The sequence below is a fragment of the Nyctereutes procyonoides genome, unplaced genomic scaffold (assembly GCF_905146905.1).
Source record: "Nyctereutes procyonoides isolate TBG_1078 unplaced genomic scaffold, NYPRO_anot_genome, whole genome shotgun sequence".
Lineage (NCBI taxonomy): Eukaryota > Metazoa > Chordata > Mammalia > Carnivora > Canidae > Nyctereutes > Nyctereutes procyonoides.
Window position 1 is genome coordinate 4462729 of NW_026575025.1, and position 27474 is coordinate 4490202.

The 27474-nt window shown below is 47.3% G+C and overlaps 1 protein-coding gene and 1 non-coding gene across 4 annotated transcripts in view; both read left to right on the forward strand.

The window, feature by feature from the left end:
- AP2A2 (adaptor related protein complex 2 subunit alpha 2) overlaps positions 1-27474 on the forward strand; it is a 91498-nt gene that overhangs the window by 30327 nt on the left and 33697 nt on the right. For 2 of the 3 annotated variants that reach the window (XM_055311249.1, XM_055311254.1), the window contains exons 2-4: positions 11886-11954; positions 25105-25247; positions 27090-27283. In XM_055311249.1, coding sequence (XP_055167224.1) covers positions 11886-11954; positions 25105-25247; positions 27090-27283 — 406 coding nt within the window. Of the gene's footprint in view, positions 1-6014; positions 6159-11885; positions 11955-25104; positions 25248-27089; positions 27284-27474 lie in introns of all 3 variants that reach the window. The other variant, XM_055311261.1, reaches the window with a different exon arrangement.
- On the forward strand, positions 18078-18209 carry LOC129503263 (U6atac minor spliceosomal RNA). Its single transcript, XR_008663145.1, has one exon. It is a non-coding gene; the product is annotated as a U6atac minor spliceosomal RNA (small nuclear RNA).

Consider the following 27474-nt stretch of genomic DNA (forward strand, 5'->3'; position numbering starts at 1 on the left):
AGCACAGGCTCTTGGCTGAGCAGAGAGCCTCATGTAGGACTCCATCCCAGGACCCTGGGATCTTGACCTGGGCTGAAAGCAGATGCTTCACCATTGAGCCACCTAGGTGCCCCTATTTATTTATTTTTAGAGAGAGTATGAGAGAGTGAGCATGTGAGTGGGGAGAGGGGCAGAGGGAGAGAATCTCAAGCAGACTCTCTGTTGAGTGTGGCACCCGATGCGGGGCTCGATCTCCTGACCCATGAGATCATAACTTGGGCTGAAATCAAGAGTCAGACACTTCCCTGATGGAGCCACCCAGGCACCCTGTGGTGGTCACTTCTGAATGTATATAAATGTTGAATCACTATGTTGTATACCTGAAACTAACATGATATTATATGTCAACTACACTTCAATAAAAAAAAAAGATAGTCCAGTTAACATTTGTCAGAGTTAAGAGTGATTTATTTTTATTTTTATTTTTTTCTCATTAAACTCTTGTTTTAATGGGTATCAAAATTCTGTGACAGATTTTTGGTCAAGACATTTCCATTAAAAAGTACTGATTTTAAAAACTAGTGACTTAAAACTGCCACACATGCACAAAAAACCCCCAAATAGTCCACAAAACATTCTCCTTTCCTTCTGAAGGTTTTATGATGCATTGTTATCATTAACCAGTCTTTTACTATTAAACTTAAATGGCCAATTGACACAAACAGTTCTGAGACCGTTCTTCCACTGCTGATTGAGACTGGGATGGCAGGTATTGGGGATAATATTCATTTAGCCTTCTGAGCTTTTCTGGGTAGACTTGGTGACTTTGCCAGCTCTGGCTGCCTTCTTGTCCACTGCTTTGATGACACCCACAGCAACCATCTGTCTCATGTCACAAACAGCAAAAAGGCCCAGAGGAGGATAGTCAGAGAAGCTCTCAACACACATAGGTTTGCCAGGAACCATATCAACAATTGAACCATATCAACAACACACATAGGTTTTACCAGGAACCATATCAACAATATCAGCATCCCCAGATTTCAAGAACTTGGGACCATCTTCCAGCTTTTTTCCAGAATGATGATCTATCTTTTCCTTCAGCTCAGCAAACTTGCAAGCAACGTGAGCTGACAATCCAGCACATGTGCATATCCAGCACTGATTTGGCCTGGATGGTTCAGGATAATCACCTGAGCTGCGAAGCCAGCTTCTTCCGTTGGTGGGTCATTTTTGCTGTCACCAGCCACGTTGCCACGATGAACATCTTTGACAGATATGTTCTTGACATTGAAGCCCACATTGTCCCCAGGAAGAGCCTCAGTCAAAGTTTCATGGTGCATTTCAACAGACTTTACTTCAGTTGTAACATTGACTGGAGCAAAGGTGACCATCATGCCAGGCTTAAGAGCACCAGTCTCTACTCGATCCACTGGGACAGTACTAATACCACCAATTTTGTAGATGTCTTGGAGAGGCAGATGTAAGGGCTTATCAGTTGGACGAGTTGGTGGCAGAATGCAATCCAGAGCTTCAAGCAGTGTGGTTCCGCTGGCATTCCATCTTTATGGGTGACTTTCCATCCCTTGAACCAAGGCATGTTAGCAGTTGGCTCCAGCATGTTGTCACCATTCCAACCAGAAATTGGCACAAATGCTACTGTGTCGGGGTTGTAGCCAGTTTTCTTAATGTAGGTGCCGACTTCCTTAATGATTTCCTCGTATCTCTTCTGGCTGTAGGGTGGTTCAGTCGAATCCATTTTGTTAACACCAACAATTAGTTGTTTTACACCCAGTGTGTAAGCCAGAAGGGCATGCTCACGGGTCTGCCCATTCTTGGAGATACCTGCTTTAAATTCACCAACACCAGCCCCAACAATCAGGACAGCACAGTCAGCCTGAGATGTGCCTGTAATCATGTTTTTTATAAAGCCTCTGTATCCTGGGGCATCAATGATGGTCACATAATACTTGCTGGTCTCAAATTTCCACAGGGAGATACCAATGGTGATACCACATTCACGTTCAGCTTTCAGTTTATCCAAGATCCAGGCATACTTGAAGGAGCCTTTTCCCATCTCAGCAGTCTCCTCAAATTTTTCGATAGTTCTTTTGTCGATCCCACATTTGTAGATCAGGTGGCCAGTAGTGGTAGACATGCCTGAATCTACGTGTCCAATGATGACAATGTTGATGTGAATCTTTTCCTTTCCCATTTTGGTTTAGGTTTAGCAGTGGTTTTCACGACACCTGGGTTCTGGTGGCAAACCTGTTGTGAAAAAACTGACTTTATTTTTTATAGTATAACAATTTATGATCTTTGGAGTGTTTTCTTATAATTTGTTGTTGACAGTTTCTGTTCTGAGACCCATCCTTCCTATGCATTAGAAAATGTAGGGAATATCCCTGATGATCCTGTAGCCTTCTGTGGCCACACTGCTTTGTGTGCACTTCTTGCTTGTTATCTTATGTGATCCTCATCACAGCCCTTTGTTGGATAGTATTCCATTTAATGAAGGAGAAACTGAGGCCCAAAGACATTAAGTTGATGGTCCCAGGTCACATAGGTATTGAGACATGGAATAGCATTACAGCCCAGGGTTGATTGCAGGCTTGTGGACCATTGTGTGGACACCTTCAGTGCTAATTTTAGCAACAATGTCTTACTTCAGAAATGGGCTTTTGGGGATGCCTGACTGACTCTTGATCTTGGGGTCATGAGTTTGAGCCCCACATTTGGTGTACAGATTACTAAAAAAAACTTAAAAAATAGGCTTCTGTTTGGTAAATTTTGGACTTTAGGTTTACTTAGTGAAATCATTTTAAGATTTTATTTATTTATTCATAGAGACACACACAGTGAGAGACACACACAGGCAGAGGGAGAAGCAGGCGCAATGCAGGGAGCCCAATGCGGAACTCGATCCCGGGTCTCCAGGATCTTGCCCCGGCCTGAGGGCGGTGCTAAACCACTGAGCCACTGGGGCTGCCCAGTGAAATCATTTTATACACCAACTAAAATTCTTTACTAAGACCAAATTTTATTGTAAATTTCCATACTTACTATCTTTAGATTTTAGTAGGTTGGTATCTTAAAATTGTGATCGCTCCTGTACTCTTTGTTTCCAAATTTAGGATCACAGAACACCAGTGCTGTCAGTTGATTAATTCAGCTTGCAAACAAGAAGAAATCATTAACCAGCATGTTATTCCGGAAGAATGACCAAGGGTGGTAATTCTAAAAATCCAAGAGCTTTTATCAAAGCCTATGCGTGCAGAGTGCATTCTTTGCTACTTACTGGGCACAAATTGTGGCTGGTTTTTGGGCAATGGGTGTGGGCTAGTCCAGGTTACTTATTAGCTACCAGAGCTCCTAAGTCCACTGTGGGGATTGCCTGGTAGAGGCTCAGTATCTTCAGTGGCTAACTGGCCTGCTGCATTTTAGATAGGGACAACACAGGGTGGCAAAGACCAGAATCTCTTCATTGTGGAACAAAGATCAAGCCTGGCGAGGCTTAACACTCTAGTCCAGCTACTCTCATTGACAATTTTCCCTTTCAAAATTGTTTTTTTTTTTTTTTGAAGTCAGGATGGACAGTAGACCTCTCCTCATCCCCTAAAGCTACTGCTTCATCTAAAAAGATAAGATTTTTTTGCTAGATTTGCCCCCAGCAGTGTGGGGTGGCTTGGTTGTTGTTGGGGCCCTCTGCCTGGAGAGATGTACAGTGTGAGTGAGCATGACTAGGCTTTGCCAGGAAAGCCCTTGATGGGGCCCTGGTGGACAAGTTGCTCTGTGGTGTCCTCACCTACTGGAGAATGGTGAATTGATGGTGCACCAGGGAATAGGCCTCCTCCCAGGGCATTCTGGTCAATTTAGGACATACATGTTGGTTTGAGTGCATTAGTCTGCACATGGATTATCAGTCACCCGCAGTTGTGCTAGATTTCCTTTCAAACCTTACCTTGGATGGGCGTGTTAGAGCTCAGTGCAGCAGGTGGAATTCCCCTTTGGCGTTTTCAGGTTTAATGCCAAGAGATAGCCTTGTTCATCTGAGAGCAGCCTGTGTCCGGTTAAGGGCTCCCTCTCTGGGCTTATGTTGTGAGGGCTGGTGCTCCTTGCCCTCCATGGTGGTGTCTGCTGTGAGATTGGGGCCCTGGGGTTGTAGTCCAGTTTGTGACTGGGACAGTCTGGCCTAAATCTGAGCCCAGGTTGGCTCAGGGCCTTCCACTGTGGTGTGTTCTGGTGATTTCCGTTCTGGTTGGTAGTCCCTGCATGGGCTAACTGTCCATGGAGGAGCCCAACTCCTCCTGCCTAGCCTTCTTTGTCTGTGTTAGTCCTCACTCAGCCCTGGGGGTGGGTGGTGGGGGTGGAGCAATGCAAGGCTGTTGTTAGTTGAGAGAGGGTCAGGTGGGGACAGGGGCAGGAAGTATCTGGGAGACTTAAGGTCACTGAGGCTGCAGACATGAGAAGCCGCCCAGCCCTGTTGGGAAGGGTCAAGGGGGTTTCTTAAAGAGGTGACATCCTCACTGCTTAGTTGGAGGGGAAGCTGCTGCAGAGGGCTTGGGGTAAGGGAAGAAGGGGTTGACTGGGGGTTCCAGGGAGTCTTTTTGGTTCCCCCCACTTAAAGGAGACGTGATGCATGGTGGGCAGGACATCGTACACAGACTACATGAGAGGGCTGGATGGCATCCTCCGCCCTCAGAAGAGGCTCGGGTTTAGTGTACAGGAAGCTGTGGTCAGATGGACCCAAGGACCCAGCCGGAGGCAGGGCAGCATCCAGCTTTAGCATGAACATTCCTGAAGTTCAGGAATCCTGCCTCAGCAGGGAATCTTCTTTTCTCCTTTTTGTTGTAAAATAAAATGGAGAGACATCACATAAAATCTATGTTTGGAGATGAGTGAGTTATGATAAGGTGACACCCTTGTGACTTCCCCCGGATGATGGCCCCAGAGGCCCTTCCACGTGCCCTGTCCCATTCACCTCCCCTCACACCTACCGCCCTCTCTGCGTTCCTTTGTGTCCTTCCGCACCTTTCTCCACAAGGATGCCCATTTCTAAACATTTCCTGTTCTTCAATCTTTTAATCTGTGTTCCTTCCTTTTCTTGACAACAGTCTCTGGAAGACCCAGGACATTAAGGGACATTAAGTGGTGGAGGTCCTCGTGCGTCCCATCGTGTTCTTGGCTGTCTGGCAGCTGGGGATGGAGGCCAGTCACATGCAACTGACATTGGCTAGACTCGAGGGGACGCTGTGCTGTTCTCCGCAGGGCTCATGCTGTGTCTGTCTGATGCCTTGTGATGCTCACAGCCATCCACCTCTCCTGCTCCGTTCCACTTCCTTTGGGAGGATGCAGAGTGGTGATCCCTTTCTTTCTCATGGACCTGTTGGGATGTGTTTATCCAGAGACCCTTCCTTCCTTTGTGGTTCCCAGGGGCACTTCGTGTGGCCAAGGTGGGGCAGCTGCTTGGTTTTATCCCTTCATTTACCAGTTTCTATAGTCACTCGTTCCTTCCTAGCCCCTCTAGGTGACAAATTAGGTGCTTTTTTTTTTTAAGATTTTATTTTATTTATTTATGAGAGGCAGAGAGAGAGAGAGAGAGAGAGAGAGAGAGAGAGAGAGAGGGAGGGAGAGAGGGGTAGAGACACAGGCGGAGGGAGAAGCAGGCTCCATGCAGGGAGTCTGATGTGGGACTCAATCCCGGGTCTCCAGGATCACGCCCTGGGCTGAAGGCAACGCTAAACAGCTGGGCCACTGGGGCTGCCCAACTGTTTTTGTTTTTAAACTGACTACTGCACATTTTATCCTTTCCGAAGCTCATGCTGTTCCCCCTTTGGCCCATGGAGGCTCCTCACTTGGTGCTGAGTGTTCCTGACAGGGTCCTGGTGGTGTGGGTTCCTTGGGAGTAACTGTGAAGTCTGGGCTTGTTGTGGGCCTCACCCAGCTGTGAAGTCAGCGGTTTGGCCAAGTAGTGGGAAGTAGTGCTCCTAGAGCACGACCTGGGCTACCAGATGTTGTTCTGTGCCTCCTCACAGGACAGCTCTAGGAGATGCGCATACACATCTTAAAGAGAAGGTGCCTCATGAGGTCATCGTGGACTCCAGCTCATTTTGGACAGCCAGGGTTTTCTCTTGAACCTCCTCCACACCAGGAATCTCAAGGATGCTGGTGGTGACTGGGTAGGCTACCTCCCGATCACTTGTCACCTTTACTCTGTTGCACCCAAGACAGGCTCTGAGCCTGCCACTGTCAGTGTGGTGACCAGGGACAGATGGCCCAGCCTGCTCTCCTGCCCCACCTGGCAGCAGCTGTGCTTTCTCTGCGTGTGTACCCATACTTGCATGGCCTCCCTCTTCACTCTCATTTTGGTGCTATCTGATGTCCTCAGAAGCTTGGGACGTCTGCTCATTCACTGGAGTAACACAGGCGGCCTAGGGCATGCTCATGGTGCTCTGGATTCTCAGACATTGATTGAGTTTGTGCCAGGCACACTAGGGGCTGATTGTGCTGGGTGAAACGTCCAGGTCTCACATTTCCTTTCTGCACAGAGCTCAGATGTCACACCCTTTTCTTCTGCTGTGAAGTGACACCAGAATCTGAGGGTATCTTCTGATTTCCTTTCTCATATAAGCTGCTTGCTCTTTCTTCTTAGATGTTCAGAGGATTTTTTTTTTCTTTAAAGTCTAGTACTTTTGTTAGAAAATATGTTGGTTTGTGTTTTTTGGGGTCAGTGTTCCCAGGTACTGGTGTAGTAATTTCAGGAAAATCTTTTTTTTTTTTTAAAGATTTATTTATTTATTCATTCAGAGAGAGCGGAGAGGCAGAGACACAGGCAGAGGGAGAAGCAGGCTCCCTGCAGGAAGCCTGATATGGGACTCGATCCTGGGTCTCCAGGATCACACCCCGGGCTGCAGGCGGCGCTAAACCGCTGTGCCACCGGGGCTGCCCCAGGAAAGTCTTTCTAAGTGACATGTTGTAGTCTGTTTGGCTGCTTAGTTGGTGGTCTTCCTCAGGGACTCCTGCTGGCCATATGTTGTATTTTTCTCCATTTTCAATAGTTGCTACTTTTTCTTGAATCCTTTATCTTGTTCATTTCTGTTTGGTTTAAATAATGTTCCTTGTATCTTCTGTTTCTGTCAAGACCTTTTGTGTTTATTTGTTCTTGTGTTCCTTATAGGTTATTCTTCATTTCTGTAATTACTTTTATTTCTAATTTATTTACCTGACTTCTTTTATCTAATATCTGAATTTTTCTAGGGAATTTTTAGATGTCTTCTGTATTTTTCTTAAGGTCTCTATTTTTTTTTAAAGATTTTATTTATTTATTCATGACAGCAGACACAGAGAGATAGGCAGAGACACACGCAGAGGGAGAAGCAGGCTCCATGCGGGGAGCCTGACATGGGACTCCATCCCGGGTCTCCAGGATCGCACCCCAGGCTGAAGGCGGTGCTAAACCGCTGGGCCGCTGGGGCTGCCCAAGGTCTCTATTTTGAAATAGATCTTTTTCTATCTCTTCTGTTGGAGTGTGTTTTTTTTTTTTAAGATTTTATTTATTTATTCATGAGAGACACACACAGAGAAAGAGGCAGAGACACAGGCAGAGGGAGAAGCAGACACTATGCAGGGAGCCTGATGTGAGACTCTCCAGGATCACACGTTGAGCTGAAGGCGGCGCTAAACCGCTGAGCCACCTGGGCTGCCCTGTTGGGGTGTTTTTCTGAGGCATCCTCATTGTTTGTGGGGATACTGTTCTGCTCCTGTTGCCCTGTTTTCTTATAGTCTCCTTGTGTGGGATTCGACCTCAGTAATTGCCTGTTGCTTATTTTTATGTGAAATTAGTTTTCTAGGCTGTTGATGGAGGCACGGTCCAGGGTGGCTTTTCTGTCACACAGTGCTCCCCCTCTGTTGTTTTTACCTGGTGACTGCTTCCAGAGCTTCCAGGCTCTGTCCTGCTTCTGCAGACCTTCCCTGTCCCACTGTTCCTCTTGGGCTCAGTGTGACTCATAGCAGGCCCACAGTCCTTGCTTGGTGGGAGGTCCTCATACTCAGCCTTCTAAGCTCACCTGGTCTGCTTTGGGCTCTCCTGTCCCCTGGTCTGGCTAAGACATCACTTACCTCTCTACCGTCTCTCTCATGCATGTATTGTATCTTGTCCCTTGGCTTCGCTTTAGGAGTGTGCTCAGAGATGTGAAGTAACTTCCCCTTGATTGCAGAGGGAACAGAGAGGCTCTGGGATTCCAGCCTCACATGCCTGGTTCTAAAGCCTACTCTTGGCATATTTTCGTGCCTCTCCTCCAGGAGAACCCTCACCTGCCCTGATTGGAAAAAAAAAGTATGTTTGTGTGTTTGTTGTAAATTGGCCATTTTGAAAAAACTTTGGAGACAAAGCCATGGCTTTTTGCCCCACCCCTGGTCTTGTTCCACAGATGGAGCATGCTTAATCATTTGTTTCTGTTTTTCCTGACAGTTTCCCTTGTAACTTTTTGTGCTTTTAGTTTTATTTAGTGATTTTCCAATCTTGGGTAATATATCTGCGGATTTAATGAAAGTTCATTTAGTTCATTCAGTATTACTACTTCTTTCCACTGCTTCCCAATCATTTCCTTATCTCTGCTGTAGATCTGACCCCTTTTGACTCTGTACAACATGATTTTTGCCACTTGAAGGCTCTTTTCCTATAGGGCTTGAGTAGGTGGAGTAGAGTGCACATACCAGAGAGCAGCACAGAAACAGATTGCTGTACACTTTGTGAGAAACACACATGTACACAAACATAGTCACAGGCATTCATATACATATAGGTGCTCATATACAAACACGGGCACACATTTACACACAGGCATAAGTACACATAGGTACACATGGGCATGTGTGCGCGCACACACATGGGTGCATGTACACACAGACACACAGGCTCACACACTGGCACACATATACAGATACATGGGCGTACACACACAGGTACCCATAATAATAATAATAATAAACACAGGCACCCATACAAACAGGCACACACATGAGCACACATAAACATACACACAGGTGCACACACATGGACACACACACAAGGGTGCGCATACACACATGTGCACACACACAACACACGTGGGCGTGCACACAGGTACCCACATGTAGACACAGGTGCACACACACAGGCATACACACACAGACACAGCGCACACAGGCACATACATAGACACACAGGCGTGTGTACAAACACACAGCATGCACTCACACGGGTGTACACACAGAGGCACATATACCGACACATGGGCACACGCACAGACACACAGGTGCATGTACACACAGGCACACATACACATATACACGGGTGCACACACACAGTCACGCATACATGTACACACCTGGGCATACACACCAGCACACACACGTAGACATGCATGGGTGTGTGCACACAGGCACACATACACATGGATATGTATACACATATGGATGTGCACACATGCAGGCACACATACACATAGACACACAGGTGTGCACACACAGGCAAACACATAGACACATGGGTGTGTGCACAAACACATGGGCACACACACACATTGGTGCATGCACACAGGCACACAGACACGGGCGCACACGCAGACACACAGATGGATGCATGCACACACAGGCACACATACACAAATGCACAGGAGCGCACACATACACAGGTGCGCACATGGCCACAGTGCTTGTCTTCTTCATTTAGTCCAGGCTGTGTGAAGCTGCTTGTGGTCTTTGTCATGTGAATCAGAAGGCTACCGAGACATCATTTTCTTTTCTTTTTTTTTTTTAAAATAATGTTTAACATTTCCTTTCTTTCTTTCTTTCTTTCTTTCTTTCTTTCTTTCTTTCTTTCTTTCTATCTATCTATCTATCTTTTATTTATTTATTTATGATAGTCACAGAGAGAGAGAGAGAGGCAGAGACACAGGCAGAGGGAGAAGCAGGCTCCATGCACCGGGAGCCCGATGTGGGACTCGATCCTGGGTCTCCAGGATCGTGCCCTGGGCCAAAGGCAGGCGCCAAACCGCTGCGCCACCCAGGGATCCCCAAGACATCATTTTCATGGCCATTTTAGCCAGGTCCAAAAAAAGGCAACTTCAGCAAAAATAACACTTTTTAAGAATGATTTAAGAAACAATTTGCTCTCGACCTGCCACGCTGTGCCATTAAAGCCCACTGTTCTACCGGGTGTCCCCTCCCCCTCCCCTGACCCTTCGGGAAGCCATTGGCTGCTCCTTATCTTCACTGTCATGACTGACTCTGGCTTGCATGACATCATGGCTGGTGAGAGGTGCTTGGCTGCTTCCCCCTGCCTGCACCCCTTGTTCCCTGGAGCAGACTGTGCTGTGCTTGTTCCATTGAAGGAACACCCACCCCTGCCTGGAACATAGGATCCCCAAGGGCAGGATGTGTTGTTTTAGCCTATGTCTTGGCACCTTCAATGGTACCTGGTGAATGAGTCTGCTCTTGGCCCTGTCCTGACCAGCTGCTCCGTCAGGAGCTTTCTGGGGCCCTATTTTTTTTAACAAGTTAGTAGTAAAAGATAAATGATGTTCTGGGAGTGTCCTGGAGAGAAAGAGGTTGCTTTGCTGGAGGAGGGGACTTAAGTTCTGCAAGGGGAGGCATAGTAGGCCTGAGCATTCTGGACAGTGTTTCTGGAGGAGGACACAGGTGAGCTCCCTGTCTGGGCATCTGTGAGCACCTGGGGCTGGCAGTGTTTTGATGGGATGGATGCCACAGAGGCCTTTCCTCCCAATGCAGATACAGTCACTGATGCAAGGACTCGCCTAGAGAGGGTCTTTCAAAATAAACTTTGTACCTGCTTTCACAAAGTGATGGGAATTTACGGAGATGTGTTTTCATGTACAATTCTCCATGTCCTGTGTGATGAATCATTTCTTATATTTCTACAGTACTTGTCAGCTATGTGGCCCTTAGAAAGTCTTCCACACACTCTAGGCCTTGGTCTCCACACTTGGTCAAGTGGAGTAAGACTGTCTGTGGTCTGATCTTCATTCCACATCTCACATGCTCCATGCACACAAATATTTGTTGGATTAAGTCCAATTTAGCAATAGATCTAGGATGTGGGAATGTTTGACTGTCAAGTATATGATATACCTTCTATCTCTTTTACATATTATGGAGAAAACTTCACCAACTTCATCGCATATGGTAAGAGTGGATTTATCAGGTTTTGTAGGTCGTTGAACTTCATAAAGAATGAAAATTGGCAGCCTATAATAGTTAAAACTTTATACTTTAAAAAATTCTCCATGGCCGTAATAGTCAATTTTAGGAGTAAACTATTAGCTGATAATGATTTATTGTGGAAAACGGTTAGCAGGAATTATTTGTGCTTTCAGTTCCAGAGCTGTGGCAAAGGTAGGATTAAAAATGGCATTGTAGGGGATCCCTGGGTGGCTCAGCGGTTTGGCGCCTGCCTTTGGCCCAGGGCGGGATCCTGGAGTCCCGGCATCCAGTTCTGCGTCGGACTCTCGGCATGGAGCCTGTTTCTCCCTCTGCCTGTGTCTCTGCCTCTCTCTCTCTCTCTCTCTCTCTCTCTCTCTCTCTCTCTCTATGTCTATCATGAATAAAAAAAATAAATAAATAAAATTTAAAAAATGGCATTGTAGATCCCCTCCCTTTTTATAGTGGCTGCTTTCCTGTGTGGTGCTTATGGACTTGCCCTGTTTTGACTTGGGGAGGGCCTGTGTCAGGGCCCCTGGCTTCTGTCCCAGCCACCTCCCTACTGGTTTTGGTGTTGGCTGATCACTTCTTTCCTTGACTCCTAAAAGCAGTGATTCTGCCTTTAATTCTGATGTATTGGTCTTATCAGGGGACAGACATTTGCTCAGAAATCAGTTAAGAATGCATTTGTGTTCTTGTTTTTTTAGGTAAAAGTAAAGAAGCAGAAATAAAGAGAATAAACAAAGAACTGGCAAACATTAGATCAAAATTTAAAGGTAAGTGCATTCAGTCTTTTTCGTGAAATGGGCTTTTGTAAATTTTAAACAGCAGGGACTAGTTTTCTAATGCCATATTAATTCTTTCCATTCAAACCGAAGTTCTAAGTTAGCACCATTACTCTCTTGGCGCTTTTAGAATTAAAATGTGTTTAAAGGTTTTATTTATTTATTTGTGAGAGAGAGAGTGAGCATGAGTGAGTGAATGAGCGTGAGAGGGAGAGAGAATCTCAGAGTCCCCGCTGAGTGCAGGACCAGAGGAGGGGCTGGATCCCATGATCCGGAGATCATGACCTGAGCCAAAATCAAGAGTCAGATGCTCAACTGACTGTGCCCCCCAGGATCCCCTACTTGAAGTCAAACCAATGGTTGCCCTTGAGTTTGACAGCTGGTGTGTAGAATTGATCCGGTTGAGTGCTCCCTCACAGGACCCAGCCTTTCCCCTGAGCTGGCTAAAAGTATGAATCTCAAAGAAACACTCTGCCTGAAGTCACTTGTTATTTGTTTCAAGTATTATAAAGTGATTAAGCACTTCCCATATTGAAGCATGTTTGGCTTTGTGAATGCAGAATGTATCACATGACCCACTCCACTCAGGTAGGCTGCCTGTCTGGAGGTCAGTTTGTAGGGAGCTTAGTTTCCTGAGCATCCCTGTTGTGAAAAACTTAAGTGTGGGTTTTCATTCTTGAGGATATGTCTGTGAAAGGCTGGTTAGTCCGTGAAGACTCCATTTTAAGCTTTTAATTTTTCCAGGTTTGAGATCTGGTTCAAGCCTCTGAGCAGACTTTAGCCATGAGAGAGGCTGAGGTTGCCTGGAATCAATGAATGGAATAGAGAGCTAGGACTGAACCCAGGAGCTGCAGGGATGGGTGGACAGCAGAATTCTTAGGAATGGATGGTTTTTTAGGACTTGAGAATGGATATCTTGTTACCAAGTGATGCAAAAACTAGTGGAATTTGAGTATTTCCCTTTTGGGCCCTACGGAATTATGTTTATGTATTATGTTTTCATGTTTTTAGCTGGGCCTAAGGAACTTTTAGGAGGTCTGTGAAACTTCTGAAATTGTATGTGAAAATTCACGGTTTGCTTTTTCGTATACACAAACGTATGTGAATATGTATGTAGATATATGGGGTGGGGGAGTCTATAACTTTCATTGCTTAAATTTTTTTAATCAAGATTTTTTTTAGAGCAGTTTTAGGTTCCAGCAAAATTGAGAAGAAGGTACAGAGACTTCCTGTATACTCCTGATCCCACACATGCACAGCCCCATTGTTGATATCCTCACCAGGGTGGTACATTTGCTGCAGTCGATGAACCTACATGGACACCTCTATCACCCAAAGTCCAGTTGATGTTAGGAGTCACTCTTGGTGGTATGCATTCTGTGGTTTTGGACAAATGTGTGATGATATGTATCCACTGTCATAGTATCATGCAGAGTAGTATCACTGCCCAAAAAATCTTTTGTGGTCTGCCTGTTTAGCTGTTCCTTCTACCCCACCTCTGGCAACCAGTCATCTTTTTACTGTCTCCATAGTTTTGCCTTTTCCAGAACGTCACAGAGTTGGAATCGCACAGTGCACGGTCTTTTCAGACAGCCATCCTCCACTCAGGCAGATGCCTTGAAGGTTTTTTCACGTCTTTCCATGACTTCACAGCTCATTTCTCTTGATCACAGGCTAACAGTCCAGTGTCTGGATGGGCCACATGTATCATCTGTCCACCTACTGAAGGATATCTCAGTTACTTTCAAGTTTGGTCAGTTAAGAATGTCATTGCTAGAACTAAATAAAGCTGCCATGAACATCCCAGGGGCAGGTTCTGTGTGGACATAAGCTTTCAGCTCCTTTGGTAAATACCAGGGAGCATGACCACTGGATTGGGAGGTGATGGTATGTGTCGTTTTATAAGAGGCCGCCAGACCATGTCCCAGAGTGGCTGGACCACTCTGCGTCCCCACCAGCCACAGAAATGAGCATTTGTGTTGTTCCTTGTCCTTGCCAGTGTTCTGGATTTGGGCCCTTTCAGCAGGTGCACAGAGGGATCTCACTATTTTAAAGATTTTATCTATCTGAGAGGAGAGGGCTCTTACTGTTTTATTTATTTATTTGTTTGTTTATTAAAGATTTTATTTATTCATGAGAGATACAGAGAGGGAGGCAGAGACAATAGGCAGAGGGAAAGCAGTCTCCATGCAGGGAGCCTGATGTGGGACTCGATCCCGGGACACGGGGATCACGCCCTGAGCTGAAGGCAGATGCCCAACTGCTGAGCCACCCAGGGTGTCCCACTTATTGTTGTTTTAATCTGCATTTCCCTGATGACATGTGATGTAGAGCATCTTTTTAAAAAAGGTTTATTTATTTATTTATTCATTCATTCATTCATTCATTCATGATAGAGAATGAGAGAGGGAGAGAGGCAGAGACACAGGCAGAGGGAGAAGCAGGCTCCATGCCAGGAGCCCAACATGGGACTTGATCCCGGGACTCCAGGATCGTGCCCTGGGCCAAAGGCAGGCATTAAACTGCTGAGCCACCCAGGGATCCCCTGTAGAGCATCTTTTTGTGTGCTCGTTTGCCATCTGTGTATCTTCTCTGGTGAAGGGTTTATAACTTTCATTACTTCTTACAGGGACTGTTAAATGGTAGTTAAGAGGAAGGGTGCCTTGACTCCCTGCAGATATGTCCCTGCTGTGATGCTTACTAGCTGTACTACCTTGTCACGTTACTTACCCTTCTCTGTGTCTTTTCTCAACTGTGAAGTGGGATGTTGATGATCATCTTGGGCTGGGTTTTCTATGAAGCCGACTTTGAGATGAGCATGGAGGCCAGAGGAGTTGTGAAGGCAGAGGAGGTGCTGCAGGGAAATGCTGGTCTGCTCAGATTGCCACTGGCCCATTAGGGAGCTTTGGGGTGAAGATTGCCTATTAGAGGCGTCTGGCATTGGTGGGAATGGCTGGGCCCTTGTATCACCCCCTTGCTCAGCTGTGGCTTGAAGCCAAGGAAGGCAGTCCCTGACAGAGCTACCCTGTCAGCCAACCACACTCTCGGCAGTTCCAATCCTTAAGTGAAGGGAGCATCTATGTCTGCTGCACTAATTATATCTTTGTATGGGAATATATAAAAATTGCTTCATAGAAAGTGACTGCTGAATAAGCATAAATCGTATTGTTATTAAAAAACAGTTCATGGCCCATTGGATAGTAAATCTTCAGACTGTCTATAGAAGTGTTTTTGGGCAAACACGACTTCTGTTATTTCTTCTGTCTTCATGCCTGCCTAAGCTAAGCTGTCCTAGATAGGGAAAGAGGTTCCTTCTTATCTCTTAACCGGTTGGCATTGAGTATGTGTATGCTCTGACTAGTAACAGATAAGAGAAAACCTACCCTTTGTCCTCAGAAATGTGCCCCGGGGGCTTGTGCTTCCAGTTATGGCAGATTACATAATTTAGGTCTGTGTTGTCCAGGAGAAATAGAATGCAGGTCACTAATGCAGACACACACATAATTCTAAATTTTCTAGGAGCCACATTAAAAAAAAAAGTAGAAAAAAAAAGTAGAAAGAAGCAGATAAAACTCATTTTAGGGGTGCCTGGCTGGCTCAGTCAGAAGAGTGTGTGACTCTTGATCTTGGGGTTGTGAGTTTGAGACCCATGTTGGGTGTAGAGATTACTAAAAAATACAAAAAAACTTGAGACCCATGTTGGGTGTAGAGATTACTAAAAAATACAAAAAAACTTTAAAAAAAACCTGATTTTTAATGTATTTTATTTAATCTCTTATGTCTAAAATATTATCATTGCAACATGTAGTCAATAGAAAAAGTTCTCTCTTTCCATACAGAGATATCCTCCATCTTTTTCATGCCAAGTCTTTGAAATCTGGTATGTATTGTACATTTAGGGCACACTCAGTTCAGACTAGCTAGGCTTCAGGTGCTCAGCAGCCACATGTGGCTACCACTGCCAAGTTGGACAGTGCAGACTTCAGCGACACCTTCTCCTGAAAACAGAAAGAGACACAATGTTAAAAAATCTTGAAAGCCTCATAGAGTGACAAGAAACAAGGAGGATTCCTTGAGAGTCAGGAGGGATGATTATCTGTCAGTGTGGTTTTGCTGTCTAGGGGACATTTGGCCACATCTAGAGTTCTGTCACAACTGGGAGGGGGAGGGGGTGCGCTGCTGCCATCTAGTGGGTGGAGGTCAGGGAGGCTACTAATCATCCTGCCATGCACGGGATAGCCTACCCCTGGCCCAAGAATGACCTGGCCTAAGATGTCAAAGTGCTGAGGTTGAGCAACCCTGATCTAAGAGAAAGATCAAAGCCCAGAGGCCGCCAGAAGTAGAGACGTCTTCCACTTTACACTGAGACTTTCAGAGGCAATGCTCTAGAGCAACAGTGGACTGGAAGTGACTCAGCCCTGTGACAGATGTGCAGTGGGGCTTTGGACACCTGGGTGCCCCACAGAACCTCAGACCCTCAGACTTTTACACTGGCTTAAAGGAAGGAAATGACCCTCTGGAGGATGGTATTATCATTGTAGGTGCACATGATTCCTAGAAGAATTGACTTCTCACATACAACGTCAAGCATACAGTTACAGATGACCAGGCACAATCAGGACAGCATGAGCAACAATCAGCAGAGATGGCAGAGACAGAATTATAGAAACCTCTGATACCAAATTCAGATCATAGTAAAGAAGTAGGTCTACCATTTTTTTAAAAGATTTTATTTACTCACGAGACACACACACATACACACACGCACACACACACGGGCAGAAACACAGGCAGAGGGAGAAGCAGGCTCCATTGCAGGGAGCTAGATGCGGGACTTGATCCTGGGACTCCAGGATCACACCCTGGGCCAAAGGCAGGCACTATACCACTGAGCCTCCCAGGGATCCCCAGGTCTACCATTTTTAAAGAAAAGGTACACTTGAAATTTTGAGCAGGAGACTTGCGGTATGAAATATGACATGGTGGATCATGAGCATGGACATTCCAGAACTGAGACCTGTAGTAACCAGAATGAAGGATTCTTTCTTCTTCTTTCTTTCTTTCTTTCTTTCTTCTTCTTTCTTCTTTCTTTCTTCTTCTTCCTCCTTCTTCCTTCCTTCTTCTTCCTTCTTCCTTTCTTTCTTTCTTCTCTTCCTTCCTTCCTTCCTTCCTTCCTTCCTTCCTTCCTTCCTTCCTTCTTTCTTTTCTTTTCTTTTCTTTTCTTTTCTTTTCTATTTTATTTATTTATTTATTTATTTATTTATTTATTTATTTAACAGAAAGAGAGCATATAAGCAGGGGGAGTGGCAGAGGGAAGGAGAGAAGCAGGCTTCCTGCTGAGCATGGAACCTGATGTGGGACTCGATTCCAGGACTCTGGGGGTCATAACCTGAGCTGATGGCAGATGCTTCACTGACTGAGCCCCCAGGCACCCCAGGACTCTGGATTTCAAACAGCACACGTAACTGCGTAGAGATTAGTACTCTGAGTGATAGGTAAAGACCAAACTGTCCTGGATATAGCACAGGTAGAGGGCAAATAACACAGAGCATTTTTTTTTTTTTGTAATGAGGATTTAGTTTCATAATAAAGATTGAAACACAGAAAGTGATTTATTTGCTCTGGCCTGGTTTGGGAGCAATTTGGGATTTCAACAGGTGGAGTAGTTGAAATGGAGGAGGATAGGAGTTTCAGGGTGATGGCCCAGAGGTAAGAGGACGGGGGTGTGTTCAGGCAGCAGGATATAAGCATGAGTGTGATGTAAGGTTCATATGGGGAGCTGGTGGAAAATAAATCTAGAATCAAACTTTGTGGTCACGTTGTATACGGCTTTGGATATCTGCGGCCGAGGTTTGCCCCTTGAAGCAGTTGGTAAAGGGAAAATACGGGAGATGACTGCCTGTTTTTTTTTTTTTTTTAAACTGGATAGACATCACTTCTGGGAGGCATCCCTAGCCCTGGGACTTGTGCAAGATCTCCCCAATGTCTAAGGAGATTTGAAAGACAGATCTCCTGTGAGAGACAGAGGGGTGTGGTGGAAGATTCTGAAAGGTGTAACTGGCGTCCCAGAAGGAAAGGAGGGAGGATGTGACAGCTTTTAGATCACATGAAATCGTGTGTACAGGAGGAGAGAAGGTCAGTGTTCCCCTTGACAGGATGGAAGAGGCCCTCGGACCTGACAGCATGCACACCAGTAAGGGATTAAGGAATTGCCACCTCCTTCGTAGCATCTAACCATCTTTTTTTTTTTTTCTAAATCCTTTGAAATCGAATTCCTAGTTTGACCTTTCTAGATTTTATATATTGAGACTTTGTTTTTCTGACTTCAATAAATTGTTAAATATCTTCAAAATAGTAATTAATTTGTGTATCTTAAAAAAAAAAAAAGAATGCATGAAACTTACCAAAATGCAGGCTCAGCACACAGCCTAAGTGAGTGAAATGTGCGTGTAGACATGTTACCGTGGAATGCGGGAATCCAGAGACAGAGGGTCCTGAGAGTAGCCAGGTGGGGGGATGTGCCATGCTGACAGCTGGCTGCGCACACAGCAGAGTGCCAGACTGGTGATGTGCTGGAGAACAACCAGCTGGAGACTGTAGCCAGGAAGAGTGTCTTTAAGAATAAAGCTAAAATGCAACTTTTTCAGACAAAAATGGAGAGTTTCCCATGAGGAAAAGGAAATTCTAAAGGCTGTACTTCGGGCCAGAAACAAATAATCCCAGAGGAGAGGTCAGAATGTGGCAGAAAAGGGAGACAGTGGGGATGCCTGGGTGGCTCAGCAGTTGAGCATCTGCCTTCGGCCCAGGGCATGATCATAGAGTCCTGGGATCGAGTCCCACATTGGGCTCCCTGCATGGAGCCTGCTTCTCTCTCTGCCTATGTCTCTGCCTCTCTCTCTGTCTCTGTCTCTTGTGAATAAATAAATAAAATGTTAAAAAAAAAAAGAAAAGAGAAGGAGTGGCAGATACGTGGAGAAATGTACATGATCGTTGTGCACAAAAATGTATTGTGGAGTTGCAAATACACGTTGAAGTAAAATTGATGATAAACAGATGAAAAGTGATAAAACATGACAATCCCAGGAACATGAGAAAGCTGCATCTATAATCCCAAACCTTGCCACTGAGAGAGCTAGAGCCGATGCCTTTACTGGTGGGTGAGTTCTTTCATTGAGAGAGGGTCCTGTGGCCTGTGTGATATAGATGGTGTCTGTGCCACCTTCAAACCTAAGCTCGTTTCCACTCACCCCTTCGAGGTCTTCCCATCGTCTCCATGAGAAGAACAAGCTTCAGGTGCTGCTGTGCTAAGAGAAGGAGAGACACCCTGCTCAGACCTAGATTCTGCTTGTGGCTGGAGGCCACCTCTGCCAAGACTCATTAGCAAGATGTCAGTGCTTGTCATGTAAGCCACTGAGTCTTGGGGTGGAATGAGGTAGTTATTATGACATTAATCAGCACACTGTGTCTTGAAACCATTAGAAAACAGCTGCTGTGTTAGAGTTTACAGACATGATGATTGCTTATCGCTGTCTGCAGTTTACTACAGTATATGCTAACTTGAATGACCATGGGGTGTCCACTAAGTTCTAGGGGTGCACAGGTGAATAAAGAAATTTCCATGAAGAATTATTGTAGGTGTAGAGAGACTTAAATAAACCACAGCTTTTGATGGAGGAAGTGTGAAAGCTCACTGGGAGGGGTGTGTCACCCTGGCTCACAACAGGGCCGACTGCACCAGCGCCCAGTGCTTTGCCAGTGTTCTGTCATCTTTCGTGCTTTTCTTCTTGATGTATTTGATGATAATGTTTTAAAAATTGGCTTTATGTGATATTTATTCACAATAAAATTTACTCATCTTAAGTGTGCACTTTGAATTTTGGAAGACGTATGTATTTTGGCAGCCACCAACACGAATCAAACGACATTTCCCGCACCTTGAATGTTCTCATGTCCCTTGGCTCTCAGCCACCTTCCTTAGTCCTCAGCAGCCACAGGCCCACTTTCTGTCACCATGGCTTTGCTGTATCTGGAAAAGTCATGTGAAAGGAAGTGTACGGTGTGAGGTCCCTCACAGCTGCTGTCTTCACCTGAGCGCAGTGCAGCCCCGGTGCGCTCACGCTGCCTCTGCAGTGCATCAGGATGTACTTCTTGCATAGCATGTGGGTTTGCCCAGGGGTGGACATTCAGCTGGTGCCCAGTGCCTATGAGAGGCAGAGCTGTGGTGAGCACTCCCTGGGCACACACTCCCTGGGCACGTGGAAGGTGTAGGTCTCACGCTGTGAGAAGCCACCACACCATTCTCCAGAGTGGCTATGTGTGTTGTGCTCTGGCGTGCCGTGTGTGAACAGTCTCGGTTCTTCCACATTCTCCCTGTACCTGGTATGGTTGTCTCAGAAGGCTTAGTTATTGTGGTCAGGATGTGGTGGTACCTTGTTCTGGATTTAATTTGCATCTCCCCTTTTTTTTAAAGCAAATAAAATCGATAAGCATCAGAGAGAGTGAAGGAAATGCCTCGGGTCTCCGGGGATCTGGAGAGGAAGAGTGGATTTTCTGGTGTGAGCATTTCTAAGACAGTTCACAGAGGAGGTGGACAGAATGGCATGGGGGGCAAGGGAAGTATATCATCACGGTGCAAAGCAAGGAAGTTCTGTGTCCGTCCTTGGTATCATATCCTTTTTACCTCTTTGAACATAAGAAAATACCTGTTGAGCACCAATCTCTGTGAGAGAAAGGGTGGAAAAAGATCATAGCTTGAAAACTGTCCAGAAGAATCTGGTTACTGGGGACTCAGTTGCATTGCTTTAGTGACAGAAGGTTCTGCCTGTAAGCCGTGCCAGTTCTTGCTGGCATCCTAGTTGTCAGGTGAGAACATCTTTCTGGGCAAGATCAGTTGGCCCCTGGTGGCCGTGTTCAGACATCACAGTGGGTAAGGAGACTGTTCCCTACTTTATGTGATGGCCCCCAGGCCAGGTCTGTGTTTAGCACAAGGGTCCTATCCTTAAGGCACAAGTGACAGATTTATGTCAGGCTGAGTTCGTAGGTAAAGCTTTCTGACATTGGGCTGGCTGCATCTCCCCTGTCCCTGAAGAGTGGTTATCTTGGACAAATTTTCACCATTGTCATTGTTGAAACAGACGGGATGGGCCTTCAGAAGCATGAGTGACTGAGTGGGTGTTATCAGATAATTGGTGCTGGGATGTGGCAGGAGGGTCAGGTGCCGGGGAGCAGCCTTGTGGTTCTGCAGGACTGCCCTGACTGTGACCCAGATGGTGGGCACACAGGGGTGCCTGCCTGTTTTCCCTCCAGCCGCAGCACTAGGGAAAGAGGGAGCTTGTGTGTCTCTGTGCCTGGATGCAGCGGTCACTAACTCACTCTCCAGTCTTTTAGCTTAATATCTTGTTATGGAAATACCAGGTTTTAGTTTTTCTGATCAGAAGCTTTTTTCCCCATGGTTCACGTTTTGAAATCAGCATGCTTCTAAAGAGTCAGTGATAAACGGTTCTTATCAACCTCTGTTGCACTCTCCCTTTGTCTCGGGCGCTGCTAAGTCCCCTGTGTGGTGTCCTGCTTAATTGCCATATTGGCCCACTGAGGAGGGGGTTCTAGAGAACTTGGAGGTCCCAGGGGTGCAGACTGGATCCTGATCTTCAGTCAGGATGCGGTGCAGTGATGGCCTGCTTTCCTGCCTCCTCTCTTCTCTGATCTCAACAAGTGAGGACGTGAGCCATCCCCTTTCAGGCAGGAGAGGTACAATTTCACAGTTCAGAATTATTGAAATAAAAACACAGTTCTAGCCCACGATGAAACCAACTTTTTTTTTTTTAAGATTTATTTATTTATTCATGAGAGACACAGACTGAGAGAGAGGCAGAGATACAGGCAGAGAGAGAAGCAGGCTTCATGCAGGGAGCCTGATGCGGGACTCAGTCCTGGATCCTGGGATCATGACCTGAGCTGGAGGCAGGCGCCCAACCTCTGAGCCACCCAGGCGTCCCTGAAACCAACATTTTGAGGACCATCTTAGTCCGGTCTGGTTGGGAGAGTGGAACCATGGTGGGTTAGAGGAACAATCACTGTGGGGAATTCCTGAGCTCTGTTCAGTGTGACTGCAAGGCCTGATGAGGTAGTGTAGCCACTTGGACTGAAGGAGAGACCCCAGGAGCACAGGTTGGGAGGCCCCCTCCTTGGAGCGAGGGGCTAGCTCAGCTCCCAGGGGAGCAGAGAAGGCAGCTGGTTTGGCCAGGCCAGGGTGCAGGCTCCCAGGAGCACGGAGAGTGGTGACTCTCCTTGTGCAGGCTGCAGAGAGAATGTGGATAGTGGTGTGGACCCTGAGGTCACACTGAGGGCTGCATATAGTTTGTGGGCAGGGTGGTGCCAAGAGGTCTTGTGAGTCCTCAGAGCTCCTCCTGTTCTCATCTCAAACTGTGGGAGGGTCCCATCTGCAGACATGTTCCTCGGATGGCCCTCTACCATCAGGACGCCAGGCTCCTCACACACACGGAGGGGTTTCTGACATACTGTGTGCCTGGGTTTGAGTCCCTCCTGTTCTCATCTCAAACTGCGGGAGGGTCCCATCTGCAGACATGTCCCTCTGATGGCCCTCTACCATCAGGATGCCAAGCTCCTCACACACACGGAGGGGTTTCTGACATACTGTGTGCCTGGGTTGGAGTCCTGAGGGGCTGCATGAATGCTGATGGAGCCGGTAAGTACGGAAGCATCTGGGCTGTGGAGTGGGCAAAGCTCTTTGTTTTCAATGCCTCTCACTGAGACTAAAGTGCAGGTGCCTTCACTTGGAGCACTTGGCATCTCCCTCCTTGCCTGTGACACTTGAGGCACAGGGTGCTATATGTCACTCTCGAGCCCAGAGGTGACCTGGTCCCTTGTAGCTGGCTCCTGGTAGGAAGGCTCCTGGGTTGAAACTTGCCAGAGAAAGCACTGGAGTCACTGTGAACCTTGTAGCCAGAGCTTCCCAGACCCTATGAAGCTCTGCAGGAACCCCTCCAGCCAGATTCCAGCATGAGTCTTGGAAGTGACAGTGCTTCCCATGGTGGCCAGGCTTGGGGAAGCCTGCCCATCGGCACGGTTCTCCATGGCAGGCCCCAGGGTTAGGGTGATCAGTAGAAAGGGAAAGCTTCCCTATGGGTCACTCTTCAGTAGGTGAGGAGCCCCTAAAAGGAGGTGGGGCTGCACAAGGGTGGGCAACTGGGAGAGGTGTGGAGGCAGAGCATGGGCCCCATGTTCTTGGGGCTGTCATTTCTTTACCGATTGCACTGAGTTATGGCATAAATAGGCAGATCTCCCTGGTGGTGCTCTTTGGGGGGTGCAGGTTCCCTTTGCCACCTTCTCACTGGAGATGTTGCTTGTTTGGGTACTCTGGCTTCTGGTGGGGTGGCTATTGACTTCCCTCTGGACTGGGACTCAGGTTGGTCTGCAGCCTCTGCAGTACCTTGTGAGTCCCACAAACTGCATTCTGAGTATTAACATTCCCCGTCTGTCACAGCTGCCTCGGGGCTGAGAGATGCCTGAGTGTTCTTGCCGGAGTGTTTTTTTTTTTTTTTTCTTGCCTGAGTGTTGACCTTTCCTTTCTTGTGGGCTCAGCCTCAAAGTCCCAGCATCAGAGGAGGGACCCGGTGTCCCCGGTCCTGCAGGAACAGAAAGCAGTCAAGGTGCTTTAGGGAAGGAGCCCCCCCCCCCCCCCAGCCCTGGTACTTCCATGGCCATCTCCATTGAGCTCAGTTTGACTAAGCCTGACACTGCTGTGTTTTCCTTTAAGATGTGCTCTCAGTAGCAGGGACCAGTCTCCAGGAGGTGAGAGGAGATAGGATAGGGTTGGTTGTTGGGCTTGGTTGTTAAAGGAGGCTTTCAGAAGGTGATGGAATACAGGCTGGTTCTTGAAGGATGACTGGGTGGGGAGGAGATGGGAGACTGCTACAGTTTGCCTTGAGCTGCATGCCCTGCACTTTCAGATGCTCTCCCTCAGCACATGGGGATGTGTCCTAGCCAGGAAGTGACGGAACTGGGCTCCCCAGGTGCATGGAGTGGGTGAGTGAGTAGAGGGTGGTGGCGGGGGAACCAGGCTTTGGCCCTTTAATTTTAGTCATTATGTTTTTTGGTGAAAAGGAAGATTTCTCAGAACTTGTCAAGGCGAGGTGACCAGCTGGTTGGGTGACACTGGATTGTCATCCTGGGAATCACCCTTTGGGGTCAGCCACTGCTCGTCCACAGAGCACAGGTCTCCTGACCTTTCCCCAGGGATGACCATTTCTGTCCTTGTCTTCCCATCTCTCCCAAGTCCCGTCTGGCCCACTCGTGTCCCATGTGGGTCCTTCATAATGTGGCAACAGTGTCATTGGGAGACCCGGCTCAGTGAGATGACCACTCCTCTGGTTGTGACCTCTGCAGCTAATGGTTGAGTCTAAGGAACACTGTATACTTGTCAGGCGAAATAAGGACTTCTGATACCTAAAATGGCAGAATGTAGCATTTTACATTCTTCCAATGATGTGTCTTGAACCTACCTTGTTATGATCTCTAGTGAGGGGCTCAGTTGTGCTGTGATGAGGATGAAGACATGGGTCCCTCTGGTCCTTTTTTTTTTTTTTTTTAAAGATTTTATTTATTTTAGAGAAAGAGAGAGCATGGGTGCTGGGGGGAGGAGCAAAGGGAGAGGGACAAGCAGACTCCATGCTGAGCACAGAGCCCCAACATAGGACTTGATCCCAGGACCTTGAGATCACATCCCCCTGAGATCACGACCTGAGCTGAAACCAACAGTGAGACGCTCAACCAACTGAGTCCCCCTGGTGCCACTCCTCTGGTCTTCTTGTGTGTGATTTCCATGGGTGGGTGATTTGTCCTAAAACTGAAGTGAAAGGGGGATCATCTAGTAAGTTGGGGCTGGCTCCAGGGGCCCTGGCGGGGCTATGGTAGGTCTGAGGAGGCCCTTGGGGCCTGGCGTGCCTGGGCTGCCCTGGGAGGGCAGAACTCTTGCTTCTAGGCTTCTATTTTTTAAGGGAGGCCAAACCTTTGGATTCTGATGTGTACCGCCTGGTCTAGAAATGTCATTTGCACTCAGCATAGCTGTGCCATGTGTCTGAAGGCTTCTCTGCTCTCCCCGCCTCCCCCACCTCTTCTCCAGGTGACAAGGCTCTTGATGGCTATAGTAAAAAAAAGTACGTCTGCAAGTTGCTCTTCATCTTCCTTCTGGGTCATGACATTGACTTTGGGCACATGGAGGCCGTGAACCTGCTGAGCTCCAACAGATACACGGAGAAGCAGATCGTGAGTGTTGTGAGGGGGTGGAGGGCCCAGGGGGGGCCTCCCCCTCCTCCAGGATGCAGCCCTGCCCATGGAAGGACTGATAAGGCTCCTCTGATAAGGTGGCTATTTCTTTCCTTGTCCTTCTTGTACACCTTCCCTGCTGCCTGAGAATTTGCTGTGGGTCTAGCTGGATGCCCACGAGACCCAGTTTGGATGTGATGGGTGTCTCGGGCCTGCCTGTTTCCTTCCCTGCAATGCCTGGTTCACCTGGTGGCTACTTGTACGATTTTCTGTATGTTTGTTTGTTTCTTTCTTTTTTCTTTTTTTAAGATTTTGTTTATTTATTCATGAGAGATACAGAGAGAGAGGCAGACAAAGGCAGAGGGAGAAGCAGGTTCCCTGCGGGGAGCCCGATGTGGGACTTGATCCCAGGACCTTGGGACTATGACCTGAGGTGAAGGCAGACGCTCAACCACTGAGCCATTCAGGACTCCCCTGACTTTCTGTTTCTGACAAGGGCACCACAGCCACCTGGTTTAAGAGATGGAGTCACAGATGGGTGTGCCCTTGCCTTCCTAGATGGTGCTGGTGCCTGGGTACCTAAAACCCTCTCAGGCTTTGTAACTCTAGTCCTATGGCCTCTGGGAGGAATGATACTTTTATGTTTTCTGCAGTGTTGCAAAGTAACAGTTTCCTCTGTCCAAAAATTTAACTTACAAGTGAAAGGAATACTCTATATCCCTGAGGAATTTTGTAAAGTATTGGTATTTACCCATAAGAATTTGAATGTCTGCCATGGCCCGAGCAGTATGCTGGGTGCGCTGGGGACACCGTGACCAGAAGCAGACGTGGCCCCTGCTCTTTTCTGATGGGGAGATGGCATCCTCCAGCCCATGGATAGAGAATTATAGCTGCAGCCAGTGCCCAGGGAAGGAGGCCCTTGGTGCTCTCTGGGGCCTGAGTGGGCACAGGAGGAGGAGGAGTTAACCTTGTCTGCAGAGGCAGACAGAGCAGGTAACACCCAGCCAGGGGCACGTGCATGGAGTGCAGAGCTGAAGAGGGGATAGCAGTGACTGGAACGGATGTGAAGATGTGGATGTATGGGTAGACATACAATAGGAAGCTGTGTAGGAGTTACACCTGTGTGGTCAGGGATGAGATGAGTCCAGGAAGGCCAGGGTGTGGACAGGGGGTGACTCAGGGCTGGAGTTTGGCCAGTGGTGAGGGGAAGCTAAGGAAAATAGAAAGAGGGTAAAGTCACAGCAGGGTTTCTGGAACTTGCTGTAGGTTTTTTTTTTTTTTTAAGATTTTATTTATTTATTCATGAGAGAAACAGAGAGAGAGAAAGGCAGAGACATAGGCAGAGGGAGAAGCAGGCTTACAGGGAGTCCGATGTGGGACTCAATCCCAGGACCACAGGATTACACCCTGGGCCGAAGGCAGACGCTCAACCACTGAGCCACCCAGGCATCCGATCACTGTAGTTTCTTAGGGCCTTCCAGTCAGGGTCCTTTCAACCCCGTTTGGGACAGTGGTGAGTCCAGGTTGCTCAGACACACTGCCACGGATAGGTGAATGGGACGAGTGCTGGGGGTGGGGACCATGGGGACACCTGGCTAAGTGCTTCTTAGGTGTGTCCCACATGGTTGTCTCCTGGCAGAGCTGGAAGCAGACACTTTGCTTCTTTAACAGAACTGGTGTTTTCATCAGTGTTTGAGGAACCCTCTGACATGATTCCTCCTGCAGAATACAGGGCAGACTGGAGGCCTTGGGAGGCTGATTAAAGGCTGGATGTGTGTGCATGGTTGTCCCGCATTGGTCTGGTTGTCATGAGCTCTCTGTCCTCTTGTCTCTGGAACCCAGGGCTACCTCTTCATCTCTGTGCTGGTGAACTCCAACAGTGAGCTCATCCGGCTCATCAACAATGCCATCAAGAATGACCTGGCCAGTCGGAACCCCACCTTCATGGGCCTGGCCCTGCACTGCATCGCCAACGTGGGCAGCCGAGAGATGGCCGAGGCCTTCGCTGGGGAGATTCCAAAAATCCTTGTAGCTGGGTATGTTTTTCCTGTGAAGTAAGTCAGACATGTAACTACTTAAAGAATTTATAGGATGAGTTAATCTGCCTGTCTTAGATAGTGGGAGAATTGTATGTCTAGGTGCCTGGTGACATCTGCTCATACCTTTGCTCCCCCAGTACCACTGGGTTTTAAAGTAGATGAAAGAGGGCAGCCCTGGTGGCTCAGCA